General features: G+C 46.1%; 1 protein-coding gene across 2 annotated transcripts in view; it reads right to left on the reverse strand.

The window, feature by feature from the left end:
• The window catches only part of FERRY3 (FERRY endosomal RAB5 effector complex subunit 3), a 318,703-nt gene that overhangs the window by 232,014 nt on the left and 58,987 nt on the right, over positions 1-27,702 (reverse strand). For both annotated transcript variants that reach the window (XM_069228412.1, XM_069228411.1), the window contains exons 5-7: positions 27,581-27,680; positions 27,374-27,495; positions 25,788-25,894 (exon numbers count right to left, since the gene is read on the reverse strand). In XM_069228412.1, coding sequence (XP_069084513.1) covers positions 25,788-25,894; positions 27,374-27,495; positions 27,581-27,680 — 329 coding nt within the window. The remainder of the gene's footprint in view (positions 1-25,787; positions 25,895-27,373; positions 27,496-27,580; positions 27,681-27,702) is intronic.

Consider the following 27,702-nt stretch of genomic DNA (forward strand, 5'->3'; position numbering starts at 1 on the left):
CCTTCCCAGCCTGGGAGCATGCACAAGAAAACACCTCACACGGAACTCATAGCTAACGTCTTTATTCATCAGCGTACAGTGGTGAAACTAAAACTTCTCATTATCTCATTACCATTAATGATCACACCTTAACACCTCCCAAATTACTATGGCCTTCATCATGAGTTTGGCGGGCGACTTCCCGCCTTCAGACCGCCTGTGCAGCCTGAACACTGCCGGCCCTATTAGGAGTTCACCGCAGGGTCTTAACACGGACACTGGCTCCTAATGGAGCCAGCACTAATGTGGCAGTGCGGCGGGTGCAGCAGCACCTGTCGTGCATTATACTGCCCGTAATTCTGGAAGTGGAATGTGCGACGGGGCTGTGCATGGGGGCCCCTGCACTGCCAAACCCAGGCCAGCAGAGCCCCTCCCAGCACCCCCATTCCACCAGCCTTTACATAGCAGTGTAAAACGCCATGGAAAGGCTGGTGGTATGGGGACTCGTAATCCCCAGGGTGGCGCTGCAAGCAGCGCTGCCCTTGAGGATGAAAACCACTGGGACCGTCAGGCGGTCCTACCGCCAGCCTGTTGTTATGTGGGACCGCCACCACGAGTCTGGCGGTCATGTGACCACCAGATTCGTAATGAGGGCCTATGTCTTTCATTGAGTCTGTCAAGGGCCGCTGAGTCCTAGTGCTCGCAGTCCTAAGACACTACATCTTCCCACTTGATAAATAAAAAGGCATAAACAATAGCAGCAACACATTTCTTCGATCAGTCGCTGAGGTGCTCGCACATTTTTGCCAGACTGCGTGATATGAGGTAGTTGAACTGTGCCCGAGCTGGACACCGAGGTTACAGGGTCTAATGTCTGATCTGGGCCTTCAGGTGGAGCAGCCTCATCTGGGGCTCCAGGGACTGATGATCGTCAAGACAGATGTCTGAAATGTGACAAGTCTCTTGTGATGGCTTTGCGGGAACGTTGCATTGTTATCATGTGTATGTTTTTATTTGATAAGAACCCAGTCACCTTCATCCAAGGCGATCTCCTGAGCTCGATGACGCTGATTAACATATGTCTTCATTTGAGGTTTTCGAGAAATGTCTTTATGTTCCCAATGATCATATCAAATCAAATCAAATCAAATCATTAACATTTATAAAGCGCGCTACTCACCCGTGCGGGTCTCAAGGCGCTAGGGGGGAAAAGGGGGGTTATCGCTGCTCGAACAGCCAAGTCTTTAGGAGTCTCCGGAAAGCGGAGTGGTCTTGGGTGGTCCTGAGGCTGGTGGGGAGGGAGTTCCAGGTCTTGGCCGCCAGGAAGGAGAAAGATCTCCCACCCGCCGTGGAGCGGCGGGTGCGAGGGACGGCAGCAAGTGCGAGGCCAGCGGAGCGGAGGGGGCGGGTGGGGACGTAGAAGCTGAGGCGTCTGTTGAGGTATTCCGGTCCCTTGTTGTGGAGGGCTTTGTGTGCGTGGGTGAGAAGACGGAAGGTGATCCTTTTGCTGACTGGGAGCCAATGCAGGTGTCTCAGGTGTGCGGAGATGTGGCTGTTGCGGGGTACGTCGAGGATGAGGCGGGCCGAGGCGTTTTGGATGCGTTGCAGGCGGTTTTGGAGTTTGGCTGTGGTCCCGGCGTAGAGGGTGTTGCCGTAGTCCAGGCGGCTCGTGACGAGGGCGTGGGTCACGGTTTTTCTGGTGTCGGCGGGGATCCAGCGGAAGATCTTACGGAGCATGCGGCGAGTGAGGAAGCAGGCGGAGGACACGGCGTTGACTTGCTTGGTCATGGTGAGAAGAGGGTCCAAGATGAAGCCGAGGTTGCGGGCGTGGTCTGCGGGGGTCGGTGCGGTGCCGAGGGCCGTGGGCCACCAGGAGTCGTCCCAGGCGGACGGGGTGTTGCCGAGGATGAGGACTTCCGTTTTTTCAGAGTTCAGCTTTAGGCGGCTGAGCCTCATCCAAACTGCGACGTCCTTCATACCCTCTTGTAGGTTGGTCTTGGCGCTGGCGGGGTCCTTGGTGAGGGAGAGTACAAGTTGGGTGTCGTCGGCGTAGGAGGTGATGATGATGTCGTGCTTGCGTACGATGTCGGCGAGGGGGCTCATGTAGACATTGAAGAGTGTCGGGCTGAGCGATGAGCCTTGAGGTACGCCGCAGATGATCTTGGTGGGTTCTGAGCGAAACGGAGGGAGGTAAACTCTTTGGGAGCGGTTAGCGAGGAAGGAGGCGATCCAGTCCAGGGCCTGGCCTTGGATCCCGGTGGAGCGTAGGCGGGTGATTAGGGTGCGGTGACAGACGGTGTCAAAGGCAGCCGAGAGGTCGAGGAGAATGAGGGCGACTGTTTCACCGTTGTCCATCAGGGTTCTGATGTCGTCTGTGACTGAGATGAGGGCGGTTTCCGTGCTGTGGTTGGTTCGGAATCCGGTTTGTGAAGGGTCGAGCAGGTTGTTGTCTTCCAGGAAGGTGGTCAGCTGTTTGTTGACGGTCTTTTCTATTACCTTGGCTGGGAAAGGTAGAAGAGAGATGGGGCGGAAGTTTTTCAGGTCGCTTGGGTCAGCCGTAGGTTTTTTTAGTAGGGCGTTGACTTCAGCGTGCTTCCAGCATTCGGGGAAGGTAGCAGAAGAAAAAGAAGAGTTGATGACGGTCTGGAGGTGCGGGGCGATGATGTCGTCGGCTTTGTTAAAGATGAAGTGCGGGCAGGGGTCCGAAGGGGCGCCGGAGTGGATAGAGTTCATGATGGATTTGGTTTCTTCCGTGTTGATGTGGGTCCAGTTGTTGAGGGTGATGTCCGGGGAAGCGGGTTCAGTGGTGTATGGTTGGGTCTGGTGTCCGAAGCTGTCGTGGAGGTCGCTGATCTTGCGATGGAAGAAAGTGGCGAGGGATTCGCACAAATCCTGTGAGGGCGTGACGGCGTTGGCGCTGGCGCTGGGGTTGGAGAACTCTTTGACGATGCTGAAGAGTTCTCTGCTGTTGTGGCTGTTTTTGTCTAGTCTGTCGGTGAAAAAGTTCCTTTTGGCAGTGCGGATCAGGTGGTGGTGTTCGCGTGTAGCGTTCTTGAGGGCGGTCATGTTGTCAGCGGTGTGGTCCTTGCGCCAGGCCTTCTCAAGGGCACGACAAGTTTTCTTTGATTCTTTGAGGGTGTCAGAGAACCAGAGAGGTTTTTTGGTGTTGGTCTGTCGATGCGTGCGTTTGAGGGGAGCAAGGTTGTCAGCACAGTTGGAGATCCAGTTTGTGAGGTTGAGAGCTGCGTCGTTGGGGTCGGTGGTGAGGGTGGGTTGGTTGGCGGCGAGAGCGGAGAAGAGTTGCTCTTCAGGGATCTTGTTCCACTGTCGATGAGGGATGGGTTGAGTGCGGAGGTGGGAGGTCTCGCGTCGGAATGTGAAGTGGACGCAGCTGTGGTCGGTCCAGTGTAGGGCAGAGGTGTGGCTGAAGAAGACGTGTTTGCTGGCGGAGAAGATAGGGTCGAGCGTGTGTCCGGCGATGTGGGTGGCGGTGTTCACCAGTTGTTTGAGGCCGAGGTTGGCGAGGTTGTCGAGCAGGGTGGTGGTGTTGGGGTCGTTGTTTTGTTCCAGATGGAAGTTGAGGTCGCCTAGGAGGATGTAGTCCGGTGAGGCGAGGGCGTGCGGGGAGATGAAGTCGGCGATGGCGTAGCTGAAAGAGGCACGAGGTCCGGGAGGACGGTAGGCGAGGGATCCTCTGAGGGTGGTCCTTGGGTCGGTGCGAATCTGAAAATGCAGGTGTTCAGCGGCGAGGGGGGGTTCTTCGGTGGAGGTGGTGATGCTGATGGAGTCTTTGAAGATGATGGCGACACCTCCTCCTACTTGGTTGGTGCGGTCTTTTCTGGAGATCTTGTAGCCTTCGGGGATGGCGGTAGCGATGTCTGGAGCAGAGGAGGCGTTCATCCATGTCTCCGTGATGAAGGCGACGTCCGGGGCTGTGGAGTCCAGGAGGTCCCAAAGTTCAACGGCGTGCTTGTGGACGGAACGAGCGTTGATCAGGATGCACTTGAGGTGGTTGATGGCGAGTGGGCTTGTGGTCGTGGTAGTTGCGTGGTGGAAGATGCGTTTGCAGGAGTTGCAGGCGAAGGGTCCATGGGTGCGTTTGGGGTGAGCTAGGAAGCAGGTTTTGGAGCGCCCTGGGTTGAGGGCGTGGAGGGTGGTGGGGTCGTAGCGGATCAGCGGGGCTTGGGGGAGCTGGGGATCAAAGACAAAAACAGTGAAGCCATAAATTCATGTGTATAAGACACACAACTCCAAATCCAAATTCTGAGTGAATTAGTGCTGCCAACATTTCAAACTCTAAAAACATTTGTTTGTGTTCTGATGAGACCTTTCAAATGATTCTACAGGTCACAGTGTCACAACCCTACGAACTGATCTTAACATACCTAGTGTTGGGCAGAGTTGAAAATTGTGATAGTTGCTATAACCAATTTCTCTAAATAGATGTCTAATATAGTCCGGGACAAATAAAATGATACAATCAGGGGACCTACACTATCATACACAATTAGCGAAGACAAGGCAGACTGACAGTAGGCCGTTTCTGCAATTACATCACTTAGAATGTCTACATGGCTCCTTAGTATGTTGCCATCAGACCTCTATGGAAACAGAGATCTATAAGCAAGTAATTACCACTCAATATTTGCTCATTAAACAAACTAGAGACAGATTCACTAAAGCAGGTCATCAACATTGTCTATGCGTGTTTGAGTATAGCGAAACATTGGATAGGATCCTGGCACTGAAATGAAAAGCAAGGGAGTTGATCAGCAATCTACATGCTGTCTACACAAGATGGGGTTTGAAATCAGAAAGCCCATTGGTGTCAGGGAAAACATCTGCGATTTCTACTCTAAGTTATATATATAAAAAAGGCAACTGCTGCTCAAAGTGTGAATAATATCTACAAAAGTTTAACACAATTCCTCAGAACCCGAGAGCAGGGCCACCCTACAGTCACCTATTACTGCAGACGAAGTCACAACTGTGATAAAAAAAACTTCTGGCTGAGAAAGGAGACGAAACAGACTTTATTCTGGTAGAAGTCTATAAGACACCCTATTAATTAATCAAACTTATTTACCAAGTTGAATAGCAATCTGAGCAAGTATGATACTCCTTCAACATAGACAGAAACAAATATTCACATCTTTAAGACTGTTAATTATTTAGACCTGCTTATATTACATGGTTTTATTCCCCACTGAGACATCACATCCAATATCAATATGTCCATCTCTATATTTTACATTCCGGCAGTGTCTCTGGTGAAAGCATGGACTGTCCCACTGGACGATGAAAAAGTATTCGACATGGCCACCTGGCCATACCTTTCGTCTATCTTGGAAAATTAATGTTTTGCGCTTAACTGCCTTAAACATGTCTAAATACTTTACCAGAGCTTAAAAGCAAGTGTTCTGAATGAGGGCAAGGTCGCAGCCCATCAGTATAACCTGTGGTACAAGGTAAGAGAATCCATTTTCACCGGTTTTATTTGCTACTTTGAAGACTTATTTATAGCATCTTGAAAGGCCCGGGGACATTCCTCTGATCACAATAACAAGGCTACATTGAAAATTGCTGCATACACAGATGATATTGCTACCTTTACTTCTAACCTGACTGCTGCAGTTCCAGTTATAAAATGAGAAGCAAGTTTTTGAGGCAATATCTGGCTATTTATCGAAGAATGATAAACTCAAATGCTAGTATATACAGGGAGGAAAACAGAATTGTTCCTAAAGCTGAATACCTGGGCATTCTCATTTCACCAGAGAACAATGAGATAACTTAATTCAACTATCAATCTCTAGTATGCAGCTCTGCTGTTGAACTGCAGAACTGGAAGCGATTACAAGATGTACCATCATAAATATATAATAATTTTCTCCCCAGGTGCCTATATTTATTTCATTCTAATCTTTTACTTCTAACAACAGTTTTTTTTTTCCAGAAGATTAATTCCATTTGGTCCAGCTTCATATGTGGATACAAGAAAACTTGCAGAGCCCGGTGTTGTCGGAGGATGAGTTCTGCTGGGACTCAGAGCTTACCACTGGGCTTCTATAGGCTTTAGTTTATCATAGGTAATAAATTAGTAAGAAAGAATGGCCCCTTATGGATCTCTATGCAGACAGCATCAAAGCCAAGGCCTCATTCTCCATACGTCATTCTAAAAACATGTGCAACTTAAGATATTACAGGTATTTTACTTTCTGCGGCATAAATAATTAATAAAAAAAAAAAAATCACAAAACGTACCAGATACACACACATTTGGAAATATAAAGTACAAGAGGCACTCATTATAACATGAAAAATAATAGTACTCATGAGTCAGCAATCTTGGAACAACAGATCAATTAATTCTACTATTTGGATTTGGACAGTGATACTGTAATTGGGGATTATGTTGGAAATAATCCTATTAATTTTCAGAAATATATGACAAAACATTGCCTATGTATACTGACTCATGAGTACTATTATGTTTCATGTTATAATGAGTGCCTCTTGTACTTTATATTTGCAATAGTGCTTTTAGCATCTATCAAGATCTTTTGGGTGTGGCCTTTCAAGAGTGCACCATTTTGAGATTCGACATTCTTCGTTGATATTCACCTCGCTACCCAGAGCGCCTAGTTTTCTCCCAGTACAATACACCCACACGTAGTTAGAGTACACACACATTTGGGCTGAAAGGATTCTACTGTAGCATTTTAGGGATTCAAACTGACTGGTAACATTCTAACTTATACAAAGTTGGTTAGTTTCTTTGTAGCAACTCACAACTTTTGTTTGGAAATTCAAAACAGCTTTTCAATACCTCATTTACTTTTTTTCATAAATGTCTTCACATAAGGGATTTTCCAAGACAAATACATTAAAGAGATCTAGAACCTATGCCACTGTTTAAGCTAATTGTTAATATAAGCAAGAAAGGTTCAAGTAAATACAAATTATATTTAGAGAGAGACAATGCTAGCAATATGGAACATCTGGAGAACAAATGGTCAGATAGGCCTAGTGAAGATGTGTGAAATAGTATAGTATTGGGGCTTGTCAATTTCAATCGAAGTTCAACATTTTGAAATGCAAGATCTTTCAGAAGGCGAGGAGTGTCTTCACCAAGGGAAGCAGTGCCAAACATACAGGGAGTCAGGGGGGGAATTACCTGCTCTAACCACCCCGAGTGGTGGCCAAGTGGTCAGAGGGAGCATGGAACTCCTGCTGCTCCACTAAAATAAACAACCCAGGGCTTCAGTGCAGAAGGAGCAGGTAAGTATACCAAAATGATGACATGTTTACTCCAGGGTAGATAAGAGATAGGGAATAAGCTGTACATAATATGACTATGGATGGTGGAGCCTGCATCCAAGACTGTGACTACTTGCGAAGAAGTGTTTACTTGAGAAGAAGTGTTCACAAATAATCCTCCCCATTCCAAGAGAATAGTTAGAGTGCAGTGGAGATATAAGTTACGAACACCACTGACCGACCCACATACTAACCAGTTACATCTACAAATGGTCTGTGCAGCGCAAATTGGACAACCCAGGTGCTAACCCTATCAAAACAATACATCCCAAACTGAAATTGCTGCCCAAAGTAATGACGCCAGCGGATGGGTGTGAAATGACAGCAAACAGAATATTTTCTAGCAAAAGTTAGAGCTAGTAAAGTACCAGAAAGAACATTGTTGTAACTAAACTCTCAAGTGCCAACGTCACCCACAAGAAAGAGATCGTTTCATGGCCAAACGTACAGCAGGAGCAGTTCATAAGCAAGGTGTGTTCCAGGACTATACAAGACCGGTCCAGAAGAACAAGTTACTTACCTTCGGTAACAAATTACCTGGTAGAGACTCTATCTAGCTGTAGATTCCTTACCTTAGAATTCCCTGGCGTCAGCTTCAAATCCAGAATTTTTCTGCGGGCAGTACCCTGCGCGTGCCGTCGGGTGGCATAGTTCGGATCTGTGTGCGTTGTCCGGCTCCACATGGTGTCATCAGCGTCATTGGAGCCGTCTGTGATGTCACGGTCTTCTATATAGGCACCACCCAGGTGCATGTACGTCAGTTCTTTTCAACAACGTCCTACACCAGAAGCGCAGAGTCATGGAAGAATCAACAAACATTTTAGTTTTACGCTTGATTGTTTGAGGAAAAAGACATGCCCTTAAGAAAGGCAAAAATCAAAACATGATGTATAAATCTGCAGAACGGGGAGGCCTGGGTTAGTGTAAGGTATCTGCAGCTAGATAGAGTCTCTACCAGATAATTTTTGACCGAAGGTAAGTAACTTGTTCATCTGATAGAGACTTCTAGCTGCAGATTCCTTACCTTAGAATAGATACCCAAGCTAGAACTCCTGGTGGTTGATCGCAAGGATATATTTCACACCAGGAAGTCTTGCAGGACCGAGCGGGAAAATGCCCCTCTCTCCTCACCTGACTATCCAGGCAGCAGTGTCTTGCAAACGTGTGCAAGGAAGCCCATGTTGCCGCTTGGCATATGTCAAGTACTGGCACACCACAAGCCAACGCAGTGGTAGCAGCTTTCCCTCTGGCAGAGTGAGCCCTCAAGCCCTCTGGCAGCTGCTTCTTAGCCAAAGCGCAGCAAATCTTTATACAGAGAACGACCCAGCGCGAAATGGATCGTTTCTGTACTGCCCGATCCTTCTTTACACCAACGTACCCCACAAAGAGTTGGTCGTCCACCCGGAACTCTTTTGTGCGGTCAAGGTAGAACAATAACGCTCTTTTTGGGTCCAGCTGATGGAGACGCTCCTCTTCCTTAGAGGGATGCGGTGGCGCAAAGAAGGTAGGGTGATGTTCTGACCCAGATGGAAAGGGGTCACCACCCTGGGGAAGAAAGAGGTACGAGTTCTGAGGACTATTTTATCAGGATATATCGTGAGATACGGCAGTTTCGATGATAAAGCCTGTAGCTCACTCACTCTCCTGGCAGATGTAATTGCCACCAAAAAGGCTGTTTTGATAGTGAGCAGCCGGAGAGGACAGTTATGTAAAGGCTCAAAAGGAGCACACATCAGAAAAGTAAGTACAAGATTAAGATCCCACTGGGGCATGACAAAAGGCACGGGTGGAAGCATATGCACGAGCCCTTTTAAGAATCTCTGTACAATGGGAGACTTGAACAAAGATGGTTGGTTGGGCAAGCGTAGAAAAGCCCATAAGGTAGCAAGATAGCCCTTGAGAGTCCCTAAGGAGGAAGCCTGTTCGACGAGTGATAGAATAAACAAAAGGACATTAGATAGAGAAGAAGAAAGAGGATCAATAGACCTCAATATGAAACAAAACATTTCCACCAGCAGGCATAAATCGACTTAGTACAGGGACGCCTGGCAGCCAGAATGACATCACAGACTTCGGAAGGGAGGTCATAATCCATCAACTGTCGCCGCTCAACCTCCACGCATGAAGCCGCAAAGTTGACAGATTCGGGTGAAGAACCTTCCCCAGCAGCTGCAACAGAAGATCCTACTGAAGAGGCAACCTGATTGGAGGACTGATGCTCATTTTGAGAAGCTCTGGATACCAGACTCTCCATGCCCAAACCGGAGCCACTAGGATTTCTTGGGCCCGTTCGTTCTTGAAAACTCTGGGCAGAAATGGTATGGCCGGACAGGCGTACAGGAGGCCTGAACTCCACTCGCAACAAAAAGCGTCGCCTAGCGATAGCCCCCTTGGAAACTCCAATGCGCAAAACTGCTGACATTGCACGTTCTCTACGGAGGCAAACAGATCTAACCAAGGCTCTCCCCACTGCTGAAAGAGTCCTTGCGCCACCTCCTGATGGAGACACCATTTGTGATCCACTAAGCATCGTCGGCTGAGTTTGTCCACCCTGGCGTTGAGAGAACGTGCCAGGTGTTGAACCACCAGGGATATGCCCTGCTGTGCCAGCCATGTCCAGAGTTGCAGAGCCTTTTGACAATGGGTCCATGACCCCACACCGCCCTGCTTGTTGCAGTACTACATTGCGTTATCCGTGAACACCTGCACTACCTTCCCTTTCACAACAGGAAGAAATGATTTTAATGTTCGCAGGATCACCTGAAGCTCCAATAAGTTGATATGGAGCCTGGACACACACACACAAGCACACAAAACACACCCTCAGCGGCACAAGGACGGCCGGGTGCAGTGTGCAAAGTAGGCGTAGGGTTTTCTGTTGAAAAAAATGGAGAGACCCGGGGGTCACTCTGGCGAAGCAGGCAGGGCCCATGTGGGCTTCTCAGGCCAGCCACCGACTGGGCTAGGATGAGGGCCGCCTACTGGTCACTCCTGCACTGGTAGGTGGTTCCTCTCGGTCCTGGGGGCTGCGGGTGCAGTGCTTGGTCCAGGCGTCGGATTCCTTTGTTACCAGGCAGTGAGCCTCTGGATCCTCTCTGCAGGCATCGCTGTGGGGGTGCAGGGAGGTAGACTCAGGGTGTCCACGTCATTGGAGTCGCCTGGGAGTCCTCTTTGCAGTGTTGGTTTCTCCAAACTCGAGCCGGGGGCGTCGGGTGCAGAGTGTGAAAACTCACGCTTCTGGCGGGAAGTGAGTCTTTTTAAAGTTGGTTTCTTGTTGCTGTTTTGTATTTGTTTCTGGACAGAGCCGCTTTCCTCGGGAGGTTCTTGGTCCTTTAGGTAAAGGTCAGTCCTCTGAGTCCTCAGAAGTCACTGTTCCCGCTGGATGCGTCGCTGTGTAGGTTCTTTGAGTCTGGAGACAGGCTGGTAGGGCTGAGGCCAAGTCAGTTGTCGTCTCCGTCATCTCTGCGGGGCTTTCAGGTCAGCAGTCCTCCTTTTTGTTGTAGGTTGCAGGAATCTGATTTCCTGGGTTCAGGGTCACTCCCAAGTACTGAATTTAGGGGTGTGTTTAGGTCTGGGGGGCAGTAGCCAATGGCTACTGCCCTGGAGGGTGGCTACACTCTCTTTGTGCCTCCTCCCTGAGGGGAAGGGGGCACATCCCTATTTCTATTGGAGGAATCCTCCAAAACCAAGATGGAGGATTTCGTAAGGCAGGGGTCACCTCAGCTCAGGACACCTTAGGGGCTGTCCTGACTGGTGGGTGACTCCTACTTGTTTTTCTCCTTATCTCCTCCGGACTTGCCGCCAAAAGTGGGGGCTGTGTCCGGAGGGGCGGGCATCTCCACTAGCTCAGATGCCCTGGGGAGCTGTAACAACAGGCATGAGTCTTAGAGGCTCACCACCAGGTGTTAAGTTCCTGCAGGGGGAGGTGAGATGCACCTCTGCCCAGTGCAGGCTGTGTTCCTGGCCACATAGTGTCAAAGGCACTCACCCCTTGTGGCCAGAAACTTGTCTGGCTGTGGCAGGCTGGCAGGAACTGGTCAGCCTAACGCTAGGAATTGGACTGGTATACAGGGGGCATCTTTAAGATGCCCTCTGTGTGTATTTTTCAATAAATCCCACACTGGTATGAGTGTGCAGTTATTGTGCTGAGAAGTTTGATACCAAACTTCCCAGATTTCAGTGTAGCCATTATGGAACTGTGGAGGTCGTAACGGACAGACTTCCAGACCATGCACTCTTTATGGCTACCCTGCACTTACAATGTCTAAGGTTTGGCTTAGACACTGTAGGGGCATAGTGCTTATGAAACTATGCCCTCACCTGTGGTTTAGTGCACCCTGCCTTAGGGCTGTAAGGCCTGCTAAAGGGGTACCTTACCTATGCCTCAGGCAGTGGGTTGAGGGCATGGCACGCTGAGGGGAGTGCCAGGTTGACTTAGTCATTTTCTCCCTACCAGCACACACAAGCTGTGAGGCAGTGTGCATGTGCTGAGTGAGGGGTCCCCAGGGTGGCATAATACATGATGCAGCCCTTAGAGACCTTCCCTGGCCACAGGGCCCTTGGTACCAGGGGTACCAGGTCCAAGGGACTTATCAGTGTGCCAGGGCTGTGCCAATTGTGGGAACAAAGGTACAGTTTAGGGAAAGAACACTGGTGCTGGGACCTGGTTAGCAGGGTCCCAGCACACTTTCAATCATATCTGGCATCAACAAAAGGCAAAAGGTTAGGGGGTAACCATGCCAAGGGAGGCATTTCCCTACAATAGGGATATGAAAATACACATCCTGCAAGTCCAATGCTACCATCCAGTCTCCTTGATCTATGGCAGACAAGACCTCTTGCGCCGCTGAGCGCGGCACAAGCAGAACATTCGGCTCGGGCCGCAGCACGCGTTTCCCAGACGCGACCCCAGTCTGCTGTGTGCTTTCAGAGGCCCCAAATTGGGCATGGGGCCTCGCTCCTTTGCTGTGCACCGCGTTTTTAGGCATGTCTGACCCCCCACTCACCTGTTCTTTTCTTCTCTTTTCTTTTCTTCTTTGGACATCTGGTTGTGCCTTCCTTTATGTTTTTTCCCCATTCCCATGTTACCTTTCTCTTCCCAGCATTCCTTGTTCCCTATTCTCTATGGTTCCTAGTCCATTCTGTTCTATGTGCTTTTCCCTATCTAAGATGGTGTCCTTTTAATTCCTGTTGGTCGTTCCTGTTTGTTGGTATTTAAGGGCTGTGATTCTTGCTCTCCTTGCGCTGCAACACTTTGTTTGGATGGTGTCTTCGCTCCTGCTTCCTTGTATTCCTGTGCTGGTTCTCATCAGTTCAGAATACTTTTTCCTGTATTTGCTCTTGCTGATATCTCTTCTTTTTTGTTCCTGTTTTAGGAACATATCTTTGTGGAGTTTTTTTCCCCTTTCAGGGGTTTTTTCCCCTCTGGCGCTACTTCTGAGGGACACGGCGTGCTATTGGCGTACCCATTGCCTGCAGCACCGTGGCTACCAGAAAGAGTCGCCCCTACTTGGGCCAAGGCCGAACATTCAAGAACAGGAACCACGCCACTCGCTCTGCGGCCTCCAGGGTAAAGCAGCATGTAAGTCGTGACAGATTGCAGCGCCCAATACTCCTGACATTGCCTAACATCATGGATGATACAGTGGCGGCTGCTGCAGATCCTGATCAATCTCTTCTGGCAACCATTCAGCAACAGGCTCAGGAACTGCAACAATTACGCAATGAGAATGCTGCTTTATGACAAGCTTTGGCTTTTCGCTGTGCGGATGTTCCGGCCGTCTCCACCTCTACTCCTCGTTTCTCTGGTGAACCAACTAAGCTGCGAGAGTTCCTCGATGCATTAACTGTGTATTTAGCCTTCCGACCTACCCAATTCTCCCACGACAAGACAAAGGTGGGATATCTTATCAGTGCCTTATCCGGTCCTGCCTTGGCCTGGGCAACCCCAATGGTATCCTCCAATGACCCAGTATTATCGGACTATCCTGCCTTCGTGAGTCGGTTTAAACAGATGTTCAGTTGTCCAGGATTGGAGGCCTCTGCGGAAGAAGCCTTATGTGACATCCAACAAGGCTCACAAGATGTCCTCCAATATATTACCCGCTTTCGACAGCTAGCGGCTGAGACCACTTGGGTGGAACGAACTCTGGTGACTTTATTCCGTAGAGGACTTAAAGAAGAAATCAAAGACAAGTTAGTACACTCCACCCGAGTTGAAGATCTTCGTGGTCTGATGGATCAGGCTCTTTCCATCGAATACCGTCTCCAAGAACGACGTATGGAGAAGAAAAAGAGTACAGGATCATCTCAGCCAAGCACTTCACGTGTCTTTATGCATCGTCCTGAGGAACCTCTTCCTCCCGCCTGAGACACCGAAGGCGAACCTATGCAGGTGGATACCACTCGAGGACCACTTTCCGTTAGCGAGCGGGAAGACAGAAGTAGGAGGGGATTATGCCTGTATTGTGGTGCTGCCGGCCACATGCTCCGGACCTGCACCGTTCGTCCTCAAAGGCCATCGGGAAACGCCACTTCCCGTCCTCTGTAAGAAGGGAGGGGACGGGATCATCAGCTATACCTTCCATCAGTTCATTCAAGGACAATGCCACTACTTTGTTTATGTTACCTGTGACGTTACATTTACCGGACGGCCGTCAAGAGAGAATACTGGCTTTACTTGATTGTGGTGCCAGTGGCATATATATGGATAAGACTTGGGCCACGACTCAACAGATACCAACACGACCCAAAGAAACCCCAGAACAAGTTCACACAGTGGATGGGTCCTTAATATCCTCTGGTCCAGTTGATACCACCACCATGACACTGGGTTTACAATTTGGAAACCATCAAGAACACATCTCTTTTGATCTAATATCATCCCCCAGTCATACTATCATTTTGGGAATTCTGTGGTTCATAAGACATAACCCTTATGTAAATTGGGAAACCCGGACTATTTCCTTGTCCTCCCAGTTTTGTCATGAGAATTGCTTTGCTTCAGACACTTATTGGTCACCCAAGAGGTTGATGCCTACTGAAAGTATTACTGGATGTTCCATCAATACATTTCAAGGAGTTCCTGATCACTATCTAGGACTTCAAGATGTGTTCCAAAAACCAACCAGACCTGTGTTACCCCCACATCAAGATTACGATTGTGCTATTCCCTTGGAACCCAGAGCTATTGTTCCTTTTGGGAGGATGAATTCACTCACTGAACCTGAAAGAGAAGTACTAAAAGAATATCTGCAAGAAAACTTACATAGCGGTCTTATTGTACCATCGTCCTCTCCGGCTGGGGCTCCTCTCTTTTTTGTACCCAAGAAAACGAAGGATCTTCGTCCCTGTCTGGATTTTCGCGGGCTAAATAAAATAACTATAAAAGACCGTTATCCTTTGCCTCTCATTAAGGATATACTAGAGGCAGTCAGAGGGGCTCAACGATTTACCAAAATGGATCTTCGTGGAGCCTACCACCTATTGGTATTAAAGAAGGTGGAGAACTATTAAAACATCTTTGGAACCCCTTGCTGAACAAATTCAAAAGCTTTTTGAATGTTTACCCCGTTCGGCTTCTCGGGTTGACTCTGTCATTCAAAATCCAAGAAAGTCTCAAGTCAAACTGTTTCCAAGGCAGACGCCGTAGAGCAGTTAAAAAAGGCCAAACTCAATTCTCTGTCCTCCTTTCTGGAGGATGAGTGTGAGGATGAGACTACTGACAGTATAGTTTCTCTTCAAAACTTTGAGAATACGAATGAAGATAGAGATGCCTCTGCGGACAAGGACACAAAATCTTGGGTTGCCAGCCCAAAAAAAGAAAACTGGATTAGTCATACTTGAGTGAAGGACCCTCAGACTCTCTTTCTCATTCCCCACTCTTGCATCCCAAGGATGTTGTCCACCCTTAGTCCATGGAGTGGATGCTGTCCCCTAAGACAGCTGCGTACGTTGGAAGCAGATTACGTAAGTCCTTCCTAGAGGAAGTCAGAAACCGCCTCAGAGTGAGATGTCCCAGACCTTTCCTTTCAGGTAAGGTGGACATTACCCCTGACATCGACCAGAAGTTGTCCACGTTCCAGGAGAAATTTGTGAAGGACCTAAAAAAAAGAGATATACAGCTCCTGGAAAGTGTGAAAGTGTGCCAGGATAAGCTTTTGGACATTTCAGGCCAGATCTCCAAGATTCTGCACATGGCCTTCACAGCCAAAGATGAAGGCACTGCCTAAGACCTGGCTGGTTGAGCCCAAAGGGCTAATTTATTGCAAATGCAAACTGTGCCTTATCATCTGAACACAGACCCTCTACCCTCTTAAGAATAGACCCTAAGTTGTGCAAATTAGCTACCAATGAGGCTGGCACTTCAGCCGAAGGGCTTCTTTTTGATGATTCTTTTTTAAAATAGGTAGTAAAATTCGTAAATACTTCACCTCATCAGATAAGGCACAGGCTGCCTTAAAGAAAGTCTTTCAAGCCCATCTTTTTCCTGGGCTCTTCGAGCCAGGGGCTGCTGTATCAGCGGTGTGCATCAAGGTCTATCATATCAAGGTCGATCCAGATGAAGGTTCTCAGCAATAATCAAAGGGTAACACCCTTATACCCTTCTCGACTAAGAGCCTCGAGAGGTCAATTTCAACAGGGAGCTTTCGAGGAACACAAATAACACCTCCTTCCATGGTGGTTCTTCCCCCTTCTTCCCTTACAGAGTTAGGGAGTAGGATTCATTACTTCCTTCACAATTGAGCTTCCATTTTCCAAGATGCATGGGTACTTCTGGCAGTACAAGGTTTCAGTCTCCAGTTCTATACGACCATTGTTCAGACCACTTTCCCTCATCAATTTCACTTTTCATCTCACAATACATTTCATAAACCAAAAGATATAGGGCCTGATTACAACTTTGGAGGAGGTGTTAATCCGTCCCAAAAGTGACGGTAAAGTGACGGATATACCACCAGCCGTATTACGAGTCCATTATATCCTATGGAACTCGTAATACAGCTGGTGGTATATCCGTCACATTTGGGACGGATTAACACCTCCTCCAAAGTTGTAATCAGGCCAATAATCTCTTCTACACAAACAGGACGTAGCTCCATGCAGTCCTCAACCCTCTGGATTTATTAGCAACATCCTTCTGGTGGTCAAAAAAGCTGAGGCTTACTTCTAGCCATAAATCTGAAAGAATTCAACACTTGGATCCTCAATGGCCATTTCAAGATAAAGGGGAATTATTTGTTGCAAGATATTGTATGAGAAAGTGACTTGAGGGTCAGATTGGATCTAAATGACGCCTACTGGAGAGTCCTAATCTTCCCTTCACATTGTTGATGCTTGCAATTTCAATGGTAACAGTCTACTTACACATTCCTAGCAATGCCCTTTAGACTATCTTCAGCCCCTTGGGGCTTTACCAAGCTTCTCAAACCAGTAGTAGAGTTCTTGTGAGCTAAGGGTATATGTGTGATCGCATGCATGGATGACTTTCGTTTGATGTATCAGGACCCCATTCTGCTCAGGAATCAACTGACCCTAACTCTCTAACTTTTGGTATCGCTGGGGTTTGGGATTCCAATTCTAAAGATCAGAGCAATAAAGTAAGATCCACAAGACCACAAGATCCACAAGACGCTAATAAGGGCAACAATTACTCTTCTGTAGCTAGCAAGGTTAGTTGATTTGTTGACATCACCCATTCAAGCAATTTTTCTGGTTCGCTCCACTATCGGGCTCTCCAACGCCTGAAGATTTCTCACTTGCAGAATGGTTTGTCTTATTTCAATCAAGTTTCCCTCACCCCAGACGTGCATCACAAACTAAAATGATGGCTTGGCCCTCAAAGGCACTTGGAATGGAAAGGCCATTTTTGGTCTTGTTGTGGAGATGGTGGTCAACTCCGATGCCAGCTGTTAGGGTGTTCGCTGTGGTGAGGTGACAAAACACGGATGATGGTCCAAATCAGAACTCTCTGTACACATTAATTGACTAGAACTATTAGCAGATTCCTTTGCAATTCGCTCCTTTTCTCCCCAATGAGTGCACTGCTGCATCCTTTTGAAGATGGACAGCGAGACAGCAGTCCAATATGTCAACTGCTTGGGAGGCATACAAACATGCTTTCCTGCAGAAAATGCTAATTATTTCTGGCATTAATGCTTAACCATCAGATTTCAATGATAACACATCATCTTTCAGACGTTCAGAACTAAATAGCTGATTGGCACTCTCTATACCTCAGGAATGCAAGAGAGTGGAAACTAGATCCAAATCTATTCTCAAAGATAATGCAGAAATGGGGTTCGTGTCACCTGGACCTATTTGCATCTTGTCTGACACACTGTTAGAAATGGGGTCTTTGGTTGACAGTCAGGTTACCCCCTGTCCAAGCAAGGACCCTCACTCTAGTCAGGATAAAAGAGAATCACCCTCAGCTAACCCCTGCTAACCCTCTTGGTAGCTTGGCACGAGCAGGCAGGCTTAACTTCAGAGTGCTAGGTGTAAAGTATTTGTACCAACACACACAGTAACTCAATGAAAATACTACAAAATGACACAATGCAGGTTTAGAAAAATAGAAAATATTTATCTAAACAACACAAGACCAAAACAACAAAAATCCACCATACATAAGTAATTAAAATGCAAAAAGAGTCTTCATGGTCTTTCAAACACAGCGCTAACGCTGTTAGCATGAAAATGTACCTGGGTTGCGTCAAAATAACCCGCTCGGGTGAGTGTGGGTTGAAAAAGGTAAGCAGTGCGTCGATTTTTCACCCCCAAGCAAGGTCATGCGTTGTTTCTCCTTCTCCGGTCCGATCGTCGTGCGTCGTTTCTTTCCCCGCAGGAGAGAGACGCATCGATCCGGACACCTCGGGTCCGGGCAGGCTTGTGTTGTTTTTCCATGCCCAGCGATGTTGTGTCGTTGCAGCCTCCGTCAGTGATGCCGAGCATTGTTTCTCCAGCCGCGTGCATTGACTTTCCAGCTGCGCTGCAAGCGCTGTGTCGATTTCAGCCGTGGAGCAGGCAGCGTGTCGTTTCTCTAGCTGCTCTCGGAGGTTGCATCGGAAATTTCCCCGCACGGCGATCTGTGTGTGGATTTCCAACCTTGGTCCACCAGCTTCACCTGCCAAGGCCCCAGGAACTGGATAGGGCAGCACTTGTCAGGGCAGGAGGCTCAGCAGAGGCTCCAGATGCTAGTAGAGAGAAGTCTTTGCTGTCCCTGAGACTTCAACAACAGGAGGCAAGCTGAGTTTCAAGCCCTTGGAGAGTTCTTCACAAGCAGGAAGGCACACAAAGTCCAGTCTTTGTCCTCTTGCACAGGCAGAAGCAGCAACTGCAGGATAGCTCCACATAGCACAGTCAGAGGCAGGGCAGCTCTTCTTCCTCAGCTCTTCAGCCCTTGTCCAGGCAGAGGTTCCTCTTGGTTTCTAGAAGTGATCTAAAGTCTGTGGTTTTGGGTGCCCTTCTTATACTCATTTTGCTCTTTGAAGTTGGCTTATTTCAAAGGAAAGTCTCTCTTGTTTGTGAAATCCTGCCTTGCCCAGGCCAGGCCCCAGACACACACCTGAGGGCCCTTTGTGTCACTGTCTAGAGAGAGGTGCAAACAGCCCAACTGTCAAACTGACCGAGACAGGGAATCCACAAACAGGCAGAGTCACAGAAATGGTATAAGCAAGAAAATGCTCACTTTCTAAAAGTGGCATTTTCAAACACACAATCTTAAAATCAACGTTACTAAAACAGTATTTTTAAATTGTGAGCTTAGAGACCCCAAACTCCACATGTCTATATGCTTCCAGAGGGAATCTACACTTTAATCATGTTCAAAGGCAGCCCCCATGTTAACCTATGAGAGGGATAGGCCTTCCAACAGTGAAAACCAAATTCGGCTATATTTCACTGTTAGGACATATAAAACACATTAGTATATGTCCTACCTTAAACATACACTGCACCCTGTCCGTGTGGCTACCTAGGGCCTACCTTAGGGGTGTCTTAAATGTAAGAAAAGGGAAGGTTTAGGCCTGGCAAGTGGGTACACTTGCCAAGTCGAATTTACAGTTAAAACTGCACACACAGACACTGCAGTGGCAGGTCTGAGCCATGTTAACAGAGCTACTAATGTGGGTGGCACAACCAGTCCTGCAGGGCAACTAGTAGCATTTGATTTACAGGCCCTGGGCACCTATAGTGCACTGTACTAGGGACTTACCAGTAAATCAAATATGCCAATCATGGATGAACCAATTACGTACACATTATGCATAGGAGCACTTGCACTTTAGCACTGGATAGCAGTGATAAAGTGCCCAGAGTAACAAAAACAGCAAAAAACAGAGTCCAGCACATATCAACAACCTGGGAAACAGAGGCAAAAAGTTAAGGGAGACCACGCCAAGAATGAAAAGTCTAACACACACCAATCACAATCTTTTTCAGTTGGAGACCAGACCTTCTAGCTCCAGTGACAGATGCATTTTTGCAGAAGAGGTAGAGTCTGAATTATGCTTTTTCCCACCTTTCTCTGTGTTGTTGAGGGTGGCCCTTCAAGTCAGACAACAGTCATCAGTCAGCAGAAATGATACTGATAGTTCCTCAATGGCGAACTCAGGGTTGGTTCCCAATTCTTTTAGAGCTTTCTTGCAATTGTTCACTTCTTCTCCCCTGGTACACGAATAACCACCCATACCCTTTAGGTTGTGAACATCCGTAAGTCACGAATCAGCAGTTGAAAACTCTAGCATGGAGACTTTCCAGAGACTTTGCAAGTGGCGGTACTTTCACAGGTTCTTGACCTCATTGAAAAGTCCCGGGTAGATTCTAGACATAGATGATACCAACCAGCATGGAGACGTTAGCCTTGCTGATGAGTGGAATGGGATTTGGATACTGTGGCAGCAGATGTGATTTATCTTATCAGTTTTTTGGCCTCCTTGGTTTGCGACGTGCTTTCCTACAGAACCATCAATTCCTATAGATCTGCCATTGCTGCAGGTCATCTTCCCTTGGTTAACAGACCAATAGGGGACTAGCCCCTTGTTTCTAAACTACATAGAGCTGTGTGCTTTTCTGTTCCTCAAACAAAATATTCTTCCATCTGGTATGTTTTTTTGATCCTTAAGTTTCTTCACACTTGGCCAGAAAATCCTCTACTCTGTAGTGTTACGCCTGGTATCCTTGGCGTGGTTCCCCCCAAACATTTTGTCTTCAGACCTCCTGTTTTTGCTGACGTCATTTTTGCTTAGGACTCTGCACACTTAACTACTGCTAACAAGTACTAAAGAGGTCATGTTCCTTGCTTAAAAAATGTTGGATTGGCTAATACCCTTTTGGCATATTTGGTTTCCATGTAATACCCTAGTAAAGTGTCACTACCGGTGCCAAAGGCCTATAAATTAAATGCTACTAGTGGGCCTGCAGCACTGATTGTGCCACCCACTTAATTAGTACTTTAACCATGTCTCATGCCTGGCATTGCAGCCTGTGTGTATGCAATTTTAAACTGCTCTTTCAGCCTGGCAAAGTGAACCCTTTCGTGAATAGAATTATAGTGCACTCCAAATCTACCAAAATTAAAAACTTTTAATCCTATGTATGCTACATTAAACATGATTTAACAAATGTTGGCATGATACACTGGATTGAGCTCCTACAATCACCCAGACTATGATACAAACAAACCCGAACCACCAAAGTGGCACAGCCGAGAGAAAAATTCACACCTTTTTTATTACAAATGACCACTAATATTATATGTTGAGTTTGTTTTCTCAGAACCAATTTTTATGTCACAAGGCAAACAATGAAATATTCACAATTAATTAAATGTAGTTCATATACAATATTTGTAGTAGATGAAGAATTTTCTGATTCCATTCACCTCAACAACTATATAAAAACCAAATGCATTTTGGGACCGAGGTGTCCCTTTCTTCAAGGGTAACTGGAAGACAAAAAAAAGAAAAAATGAAAACAATGAGGGAAATTAGTCATGGTTGCCTGATATGTAGATGATGTTGTTCATGACTGATTAACGAGTTCCAACACCAGATAAACATATACTATTGTGAAACTTCAGTGCCCCAGAGAACTAAAAGAAGTGCTACCCGTCACACTCTAACTGAAGGCCTGCTCACACCATGCCCGTGGATTCAATCTCTTATAAGGCCTGCATGTCGAACATGTGGCTCAGTACATAAAAAGTTCCAGCCGAATGGTGCTGCGTGCTTCCCATGGTGTATGTAACTCAAAACCAAAGTAAAAAGTATTTTGTCCACGTGCCACCATCCGTGCTGCCCAAATGTGCAAAAATATGAAAAGAACTCACTGCTTACACTTCTCAGCGAGTTATCAATCAGAAACTTTTTAAAGCCCTGGCATAATATCGGAAATACTGCTGCAATATATACCAGTCCTGTTGTGTGAGATAATCAACAGGCTTAATTGACAGAAAATGCAGATGTAAGTGTATATAATTACTACTGTACAGGTACAGAATCCTGTTTACTTCATATTACTTAAAGGGCAATCCCGTCTTAGTGCCAGCACTCCAAAAGTAAATAACTTTCTTGTGGCAAAACAATCCCCAACTGACCATGCAGATGAACAGTGATCTGTGGATAAACAAACAATCGATGAAGTGAAACAAGAATTCACTCATCTCCAGCTAATTAATCATGCCACTGACAACTGAAATCCAGCTTACTCCTGCCAAGATCCAAAGCCAACGTAAAAATCCTCCACCTACAACATTGTTCGGCCGTGATGATACTGCCACTTGTGACGTTCCCCACCCCCAGCATATGAATTTAAGAGCCGACATCAAGCCGCTCACTGAAAGAAAGAGAGACTGAAAACAGACTTGCCATATCCACATTGCTAGATCAACATAACCTCCTCAGCCCGCAATGTCTTCCAAATCGTCACTGCATGACGCATCATCGGCGTAAGCCCTCGTTTCCTTTATCGACAACGACTTCAGACTCAACACTGCAGCCTTGCAGTTCCTCTGAACCGACACATCGGCCTGATTTCGTGCCACATCCTCAACACCAGTCTTTGGATCCTCGAGGATGACGGAGACCCTTGCATCGCAGCCTCACTGCATCTCAGAACAGGCAGATTGCTCCAGGATTGAAGCTACTTTGTTCAGTGGTCCTGGCCGGCCCATGACACCAGCCCACTTTCCATCATAGTTGGCTTGAACTTATGAATTTGTCTCAGTCCAGTGCAACCAGATATCCACAATTGGTGCTTTGTGCTTTTTGAAGCTATTTTCACTAAAATCTTTAAAACTCCATATCTTCGTTTATACTGATTGGATTTTTGGCAATTTGGTCTTGTTTATTTACTAGAGAACATTCTATTTTTTTCTAACTTGGTGTGGGATCCTTTTTGTGTGGTGTTTTCACTCTATTACTATTTGAAGTGCTGCACAAATACTTTACACATTGCCTCTAAGTTAAGCCTGACTGCTCTGTGCAAAGCTGCCAGAGGGTTGAGCACAGGTTAATTAAAGATTGGCTTGTTCCTCACCCTGACAAGGATTGTGGTGGCTACTTGACCAGGGCTCACACACCAGTCAACAAAAAACTCAATTTCTCACACCCAGGAAACAGCTCTCTGCAAAACTGATGATTTTGATGCATCTAGTCTCTCGTAAATGCATCTCTGATGTTCGGCATCTAGATCTTGATCTGACATTTCACACTGCACACCATTCTGATGTTTTTTGGCAATGCTCACACAATAGTAAAAAAAACACATACGAAAACACCCTCCAGACCCTCATCCTAGAAAGAGTTACCAAAGGCACGAAATCAGCAACAAAACATGTAGTTTTTCAAGTGCCTCTGGGAGATTGCAACCTTTGTGCTGTTAATTGTCTACTAGAGGATTTGAAAGTAACTTCTCCTTTGCAGACCTCCCCCTCTGGTCAATTGTTGATTTCTTTGGTGCAACCCTCCTGGCCTATACTAGCACGTTGGACGAAATGGCTCCTTTTACAGGCCGGAGTAGATATTTCTATTATTGGAGCACATTTAGTCTGTGGCACCACTGCTTAAAAATCCTTTGCCATGGGAGCTCGCTGTAAGAAATTACCCATATGACTGATTGGTCTTCGTATTTCATGTCAAAGGAATTTTACCATAAACCAGCAAGTCATTCTTTTTTTATAGTGGTGAATAAGCTGTAAACTTCCAGAATCTGAAGCTTCCGGCCCTGACATAGAATCAAAATTTGTATATCATACGTGAAAAGAAATTTTCGATTCTATAAAGGAAGCAGAGCCAAAGATTATCCCACCCGTCAGCTTGTAGAAAGTCTTGCATACTTTAGTATCATTCTTGATTTCCTTTAAGTATCATGCAAATGTATATTTCACATGGCCCCACCCATTTACAGTGCAGATGTTTAGTTGTTAATTGTCAGTTTCAGGTCAAAAACCTAGACCCACATTGCTAACACTTCGAACAAGACTTCTCGCAGCAAGAAGAGGCAGAGCTCACATTGCTCACCCTGTTTATAGAGCTGCATGATTATCAACTGTTTTTTTTTTTAACTTACTTTGTAGTTCATGTTGGACCGCTGGGTTTTGTAGTTTTTTTCCCACTGTTTGCTTACATGGCTGCTATTGTAATACAAAAACAACAAGGTGATAGATGGAATGCTTGAATTAATCTCAGCCACTGGCAATCGATCGAGCCACATCCCAGTCCATTGTTTTTTGCCCACCATGCCCATCAGTTTGGACCCAGCCAAATGCAAATCAGTCTTAACCCTGCTCCCCAGGGGAACAGTTCAGCCCTAACTGCCAAGCCAGGTCCTCCCTGGACTGGAAACAAGTATCCTTGAACAGGTTTTGGGTTATTACCCCTCATCAGCCGGGCTAGCTTGTAACTGGTGGCAGTGTGAGCCCAGGACCCACATCTGGGCTATTGTAATACAGCAAAAAGGAGACTGCGCAATCTTCGCGTCTGCGTCCTTAATAGAATTAAAAATTCTTGTTCATGTATGCTATAAACTATTAGACTGCTTTTAACTAAGACTTTGTTAACAGATGCAAGGGAGCCCTGGAATTTGTACTGGGTTTACGTCCATTGGGCTTTTCATAGAGTATTGTCATGGATTCTCATTTGAGGCTTGTAGGCTTGATACTTGAGCAAATGCCACGATACATCACATAGTGGGGTAAGGTTCATAATGGTGTTTAAGTTACAAGTTTTAGAACAGTTGACCCCTCGGTGACATGTTTCTTTGCCATCTTATTGACTTAAAAATGGGCGATGAACATAAAAGGTGAACTTTTTTCCGAACTTTTGAAAAATACAATTTTACTGCCATTTTTCAAGGCATACTAAAATGTTATACTCTCTTCTGGAGCAAGCTAGGGACAGCATGCAGTTGAACGATTGGCATGGTCCATAAATGAATATGCAATTCTATGACTGCAGAGGACCATAGGCCTCCTGTGCATGACTTTTAGCTCTGTAGATGCTAGCTACTTGTGTTGCACCCTCTTGATAGGGCTATTCGTTTTTAGCCACTATAGTACACATTAGTGAGGATGTGTGGACGCCCTTGTGTCCCAAATGCCAGGCAACCAATTGCCTTTTTTGTCCATCCTCTGTTCGCTGTTCCTACAGTAATTAGTATATGACGTTTTCATGAAATCATGTGTCACAATGTCTTGTCTCAAAGTCATACACAATATGAAGACAGAAATCGAATATGTATTGTATTTCATATGTTTGCTTATCACCAAACATAACATGAAAGGCTGTAATGATTTTAGTGGGACACGTTTTCTTCCATATGTATGGGCTGATTAGCCAACGCTCAGAAAAACGGCTACTGTATCACAACTCAATTTTAAACTGAATTATCAGCTATTCAAACCATCTTTTGCTTATCTTCTAAAATTGCTTGCTGAAGACACAGAAGGAAACAAAGGAAATGGAGGTATAAACGAATGGCAAACACAGTCAAAGGAAAATTTAAAGCTGCTACATGAATGCAGAGATTGATTGTACAACAATTAGGGTATATAAATCAGTTCTTTGCAGTTGTTTTGCTTCAATTCCTTTTAATTACTAAATATGAGTGTTTCATCTGTTTTCTTCGGCTGTGGGCTACATGAGAAAAATAAGGCAACACGGTACCAAGTATATCACACAAAGCTGACTAAAACATGGTGGTGAATCATGTTTTACCTTTTAAAAAAGTCAATATAGCATCATTGTGCAGGCACCAGAATCCATGAATAAATATGTAACAGAGTTACTGTAAAACAAACATGGTCTGCAAAGTAACAAAATATTCCATTTAGAAGAAAGTCTCTGTCTACCCACCAGTGTCATGAGTGACCAAAGCAGAACAAACAAACAGCGCACAATCATGGCTGATTAAAATGTGGGACAGAATACAAACAACAGTATGGCACCTTTCTGCACAAACATTATTTAAATGTACCATATATCATTTACCTAAATGAATAGTAAAACTTTCTTCCAACTGCAGTTGTTCCTCAAATACTCTTGCAGTAACATCCACAGATTCCCTCATCTGACTTGGCTGAACTTTAATTTCCTCACTGAAATAAATAACTTGCCATTAAAACAAAGAATATTAAATTGTTAAAAAACAAATTATAACTAATTGCGTTCATATTCCGATGTCATGGGTAGCAGAATGGTAACGCCAACAGCATTTGTTAAAGCAATATCATTCTACTACACCATCTTCAAAACCATCTGGTTTATATATTTAGCAACACTTGTTAACAAGCTCATAATCTCTGATGGCTCTCTGGACATCCGAAACAAGGACACCCACAAAATGAAGGCAAAGAAGTAGAAAAAACATAGCAAAAACCACTCTTCATCTATTCACCCAGAAAATGGAACAACATCCCTCACCCCATCAGGACTGCCCCAGACCTACTACAATTTAGAAAAGACCTGAAGATGCATCTCTTTAAATAATACTACATGTCAATGTAGTAACAGTTTGCTTCTGCTTCTAGAACCCAACTACTTCTTACGTTACTTGTTAACTGTATCTTTGCCTTTCGCACTGCACACTACTCCAATGCTTTTTGGCAATGTTCACACAATAGCAAGAAAAAGCACATAACAACACATACTCCAGCTCTCATTTCAGAAAATGCATTACTATACATGAAAAAAGCACAAATATGATAACGCATAGATGAAAATGTCTTTCAGTTTCAAAACCTAAACCACAAAGGGGGTCATTACGACCCTGGCGGCCGGCGGTATGTTGGCGGTAAAACCGCCAACAGGCTGGCGGTGTTCCGCCAGCAATTATGACCGTGGCGGAATTGCCACGGCCATACCGCCGGCCCCTCCATTATACCGCCAGGATTCCGCCTGGCGGTCATAATCCCCAGGGCAGCGGTGCAAGCACCGCTGCCCTGGGGATTAGGAGTCCCCGACCGCCGGCCTGTCCGTGGCGGTACACACCGCCATTGAAAGGCCGGCGGTAAGGGGACTTGGGGTGCCCCTGGGTGCCCCTGCACTGCCCATGCACTGCCCTGCCCGTGCAGGGGCCCCCAGGCATAGCCCTGTCGCGCATTTCACTGCCCGAATTTCGGGCAGTGAAATGCGCGACGGGTGCTATTGCACCCGCTGCACATCAGCATTGCTGCCGGCTCTATTACGAGCCGGCTGCAATGTTGATGTGACATTTCCGCTGGGCCAGCGGACGGTAACACTTTTACCGTCCGCTGGGCCAGCGGAAATGTCATAATAAGGAGACATGAATACCGCCCGCAATGGCGGTATTCTGTCTCCCGCGGCCTCGGCGGTCTTTTAAAAAGACCGCCGAGGTCGTAATGACCCCCAAAGTATCAGCTTCACATGGGATCTATCATAAAAACCAAAAAACCCTCTCTCAAGTTTTTTTTTCTTCTTCTTTTACATAACTACAGTTAAGCATATATTGATAATACCATCAGAAAATGATCTTCATAAAAAAAGTGAAAAAAGCAGTACAAGTTTTTTTTTTAAATCAATGAAAGACAGAAGTCCTCAATTTCATTAAAATGTACCTGATTGAGCTGTTGTTTGGATTTTTAAGATCATGGTGCAGCTTCATCACCCATTCCTGATACTCCTGTTTCTGAATATTGGTTAATTGTTTTAGTTCATTAGCCCATTTATTCTCCAAGACCTAAAAACAAACAGAGCTATAACTACTGGCCTTTACGGTTTATGCCCTCCATACATTCATTGCTGCCCTTAATTTTGTGTGTCACCTGTTGAGATTCAAAATGCTGAGCAGCCACTAAATTGACGTCATGGTCAGTGAGTGATTTTCCAAGTTCTTGCATTACTTTATCCATTTCTACTCCTTGTCTGAAACAGAAGAGAATGTTTC

The sequence above is a fragment of the Pleurodeles waltl genome, chromosome 4_1 (assembly GCF_031143425.1).
Source record: "Pleurodeles waltl isolate 20211129_DDA chromosome 4_1, aPleWal1.hap1.20221129, whole genome shotgun sequence".
Classification (NCBI taxonomy): domain Eukaryota; kingdom Metazoa; phylum Chordata; class Amphibia; order Caudata; family Salamandridae; genus Pleurodeles; species Pleurodeles waltl.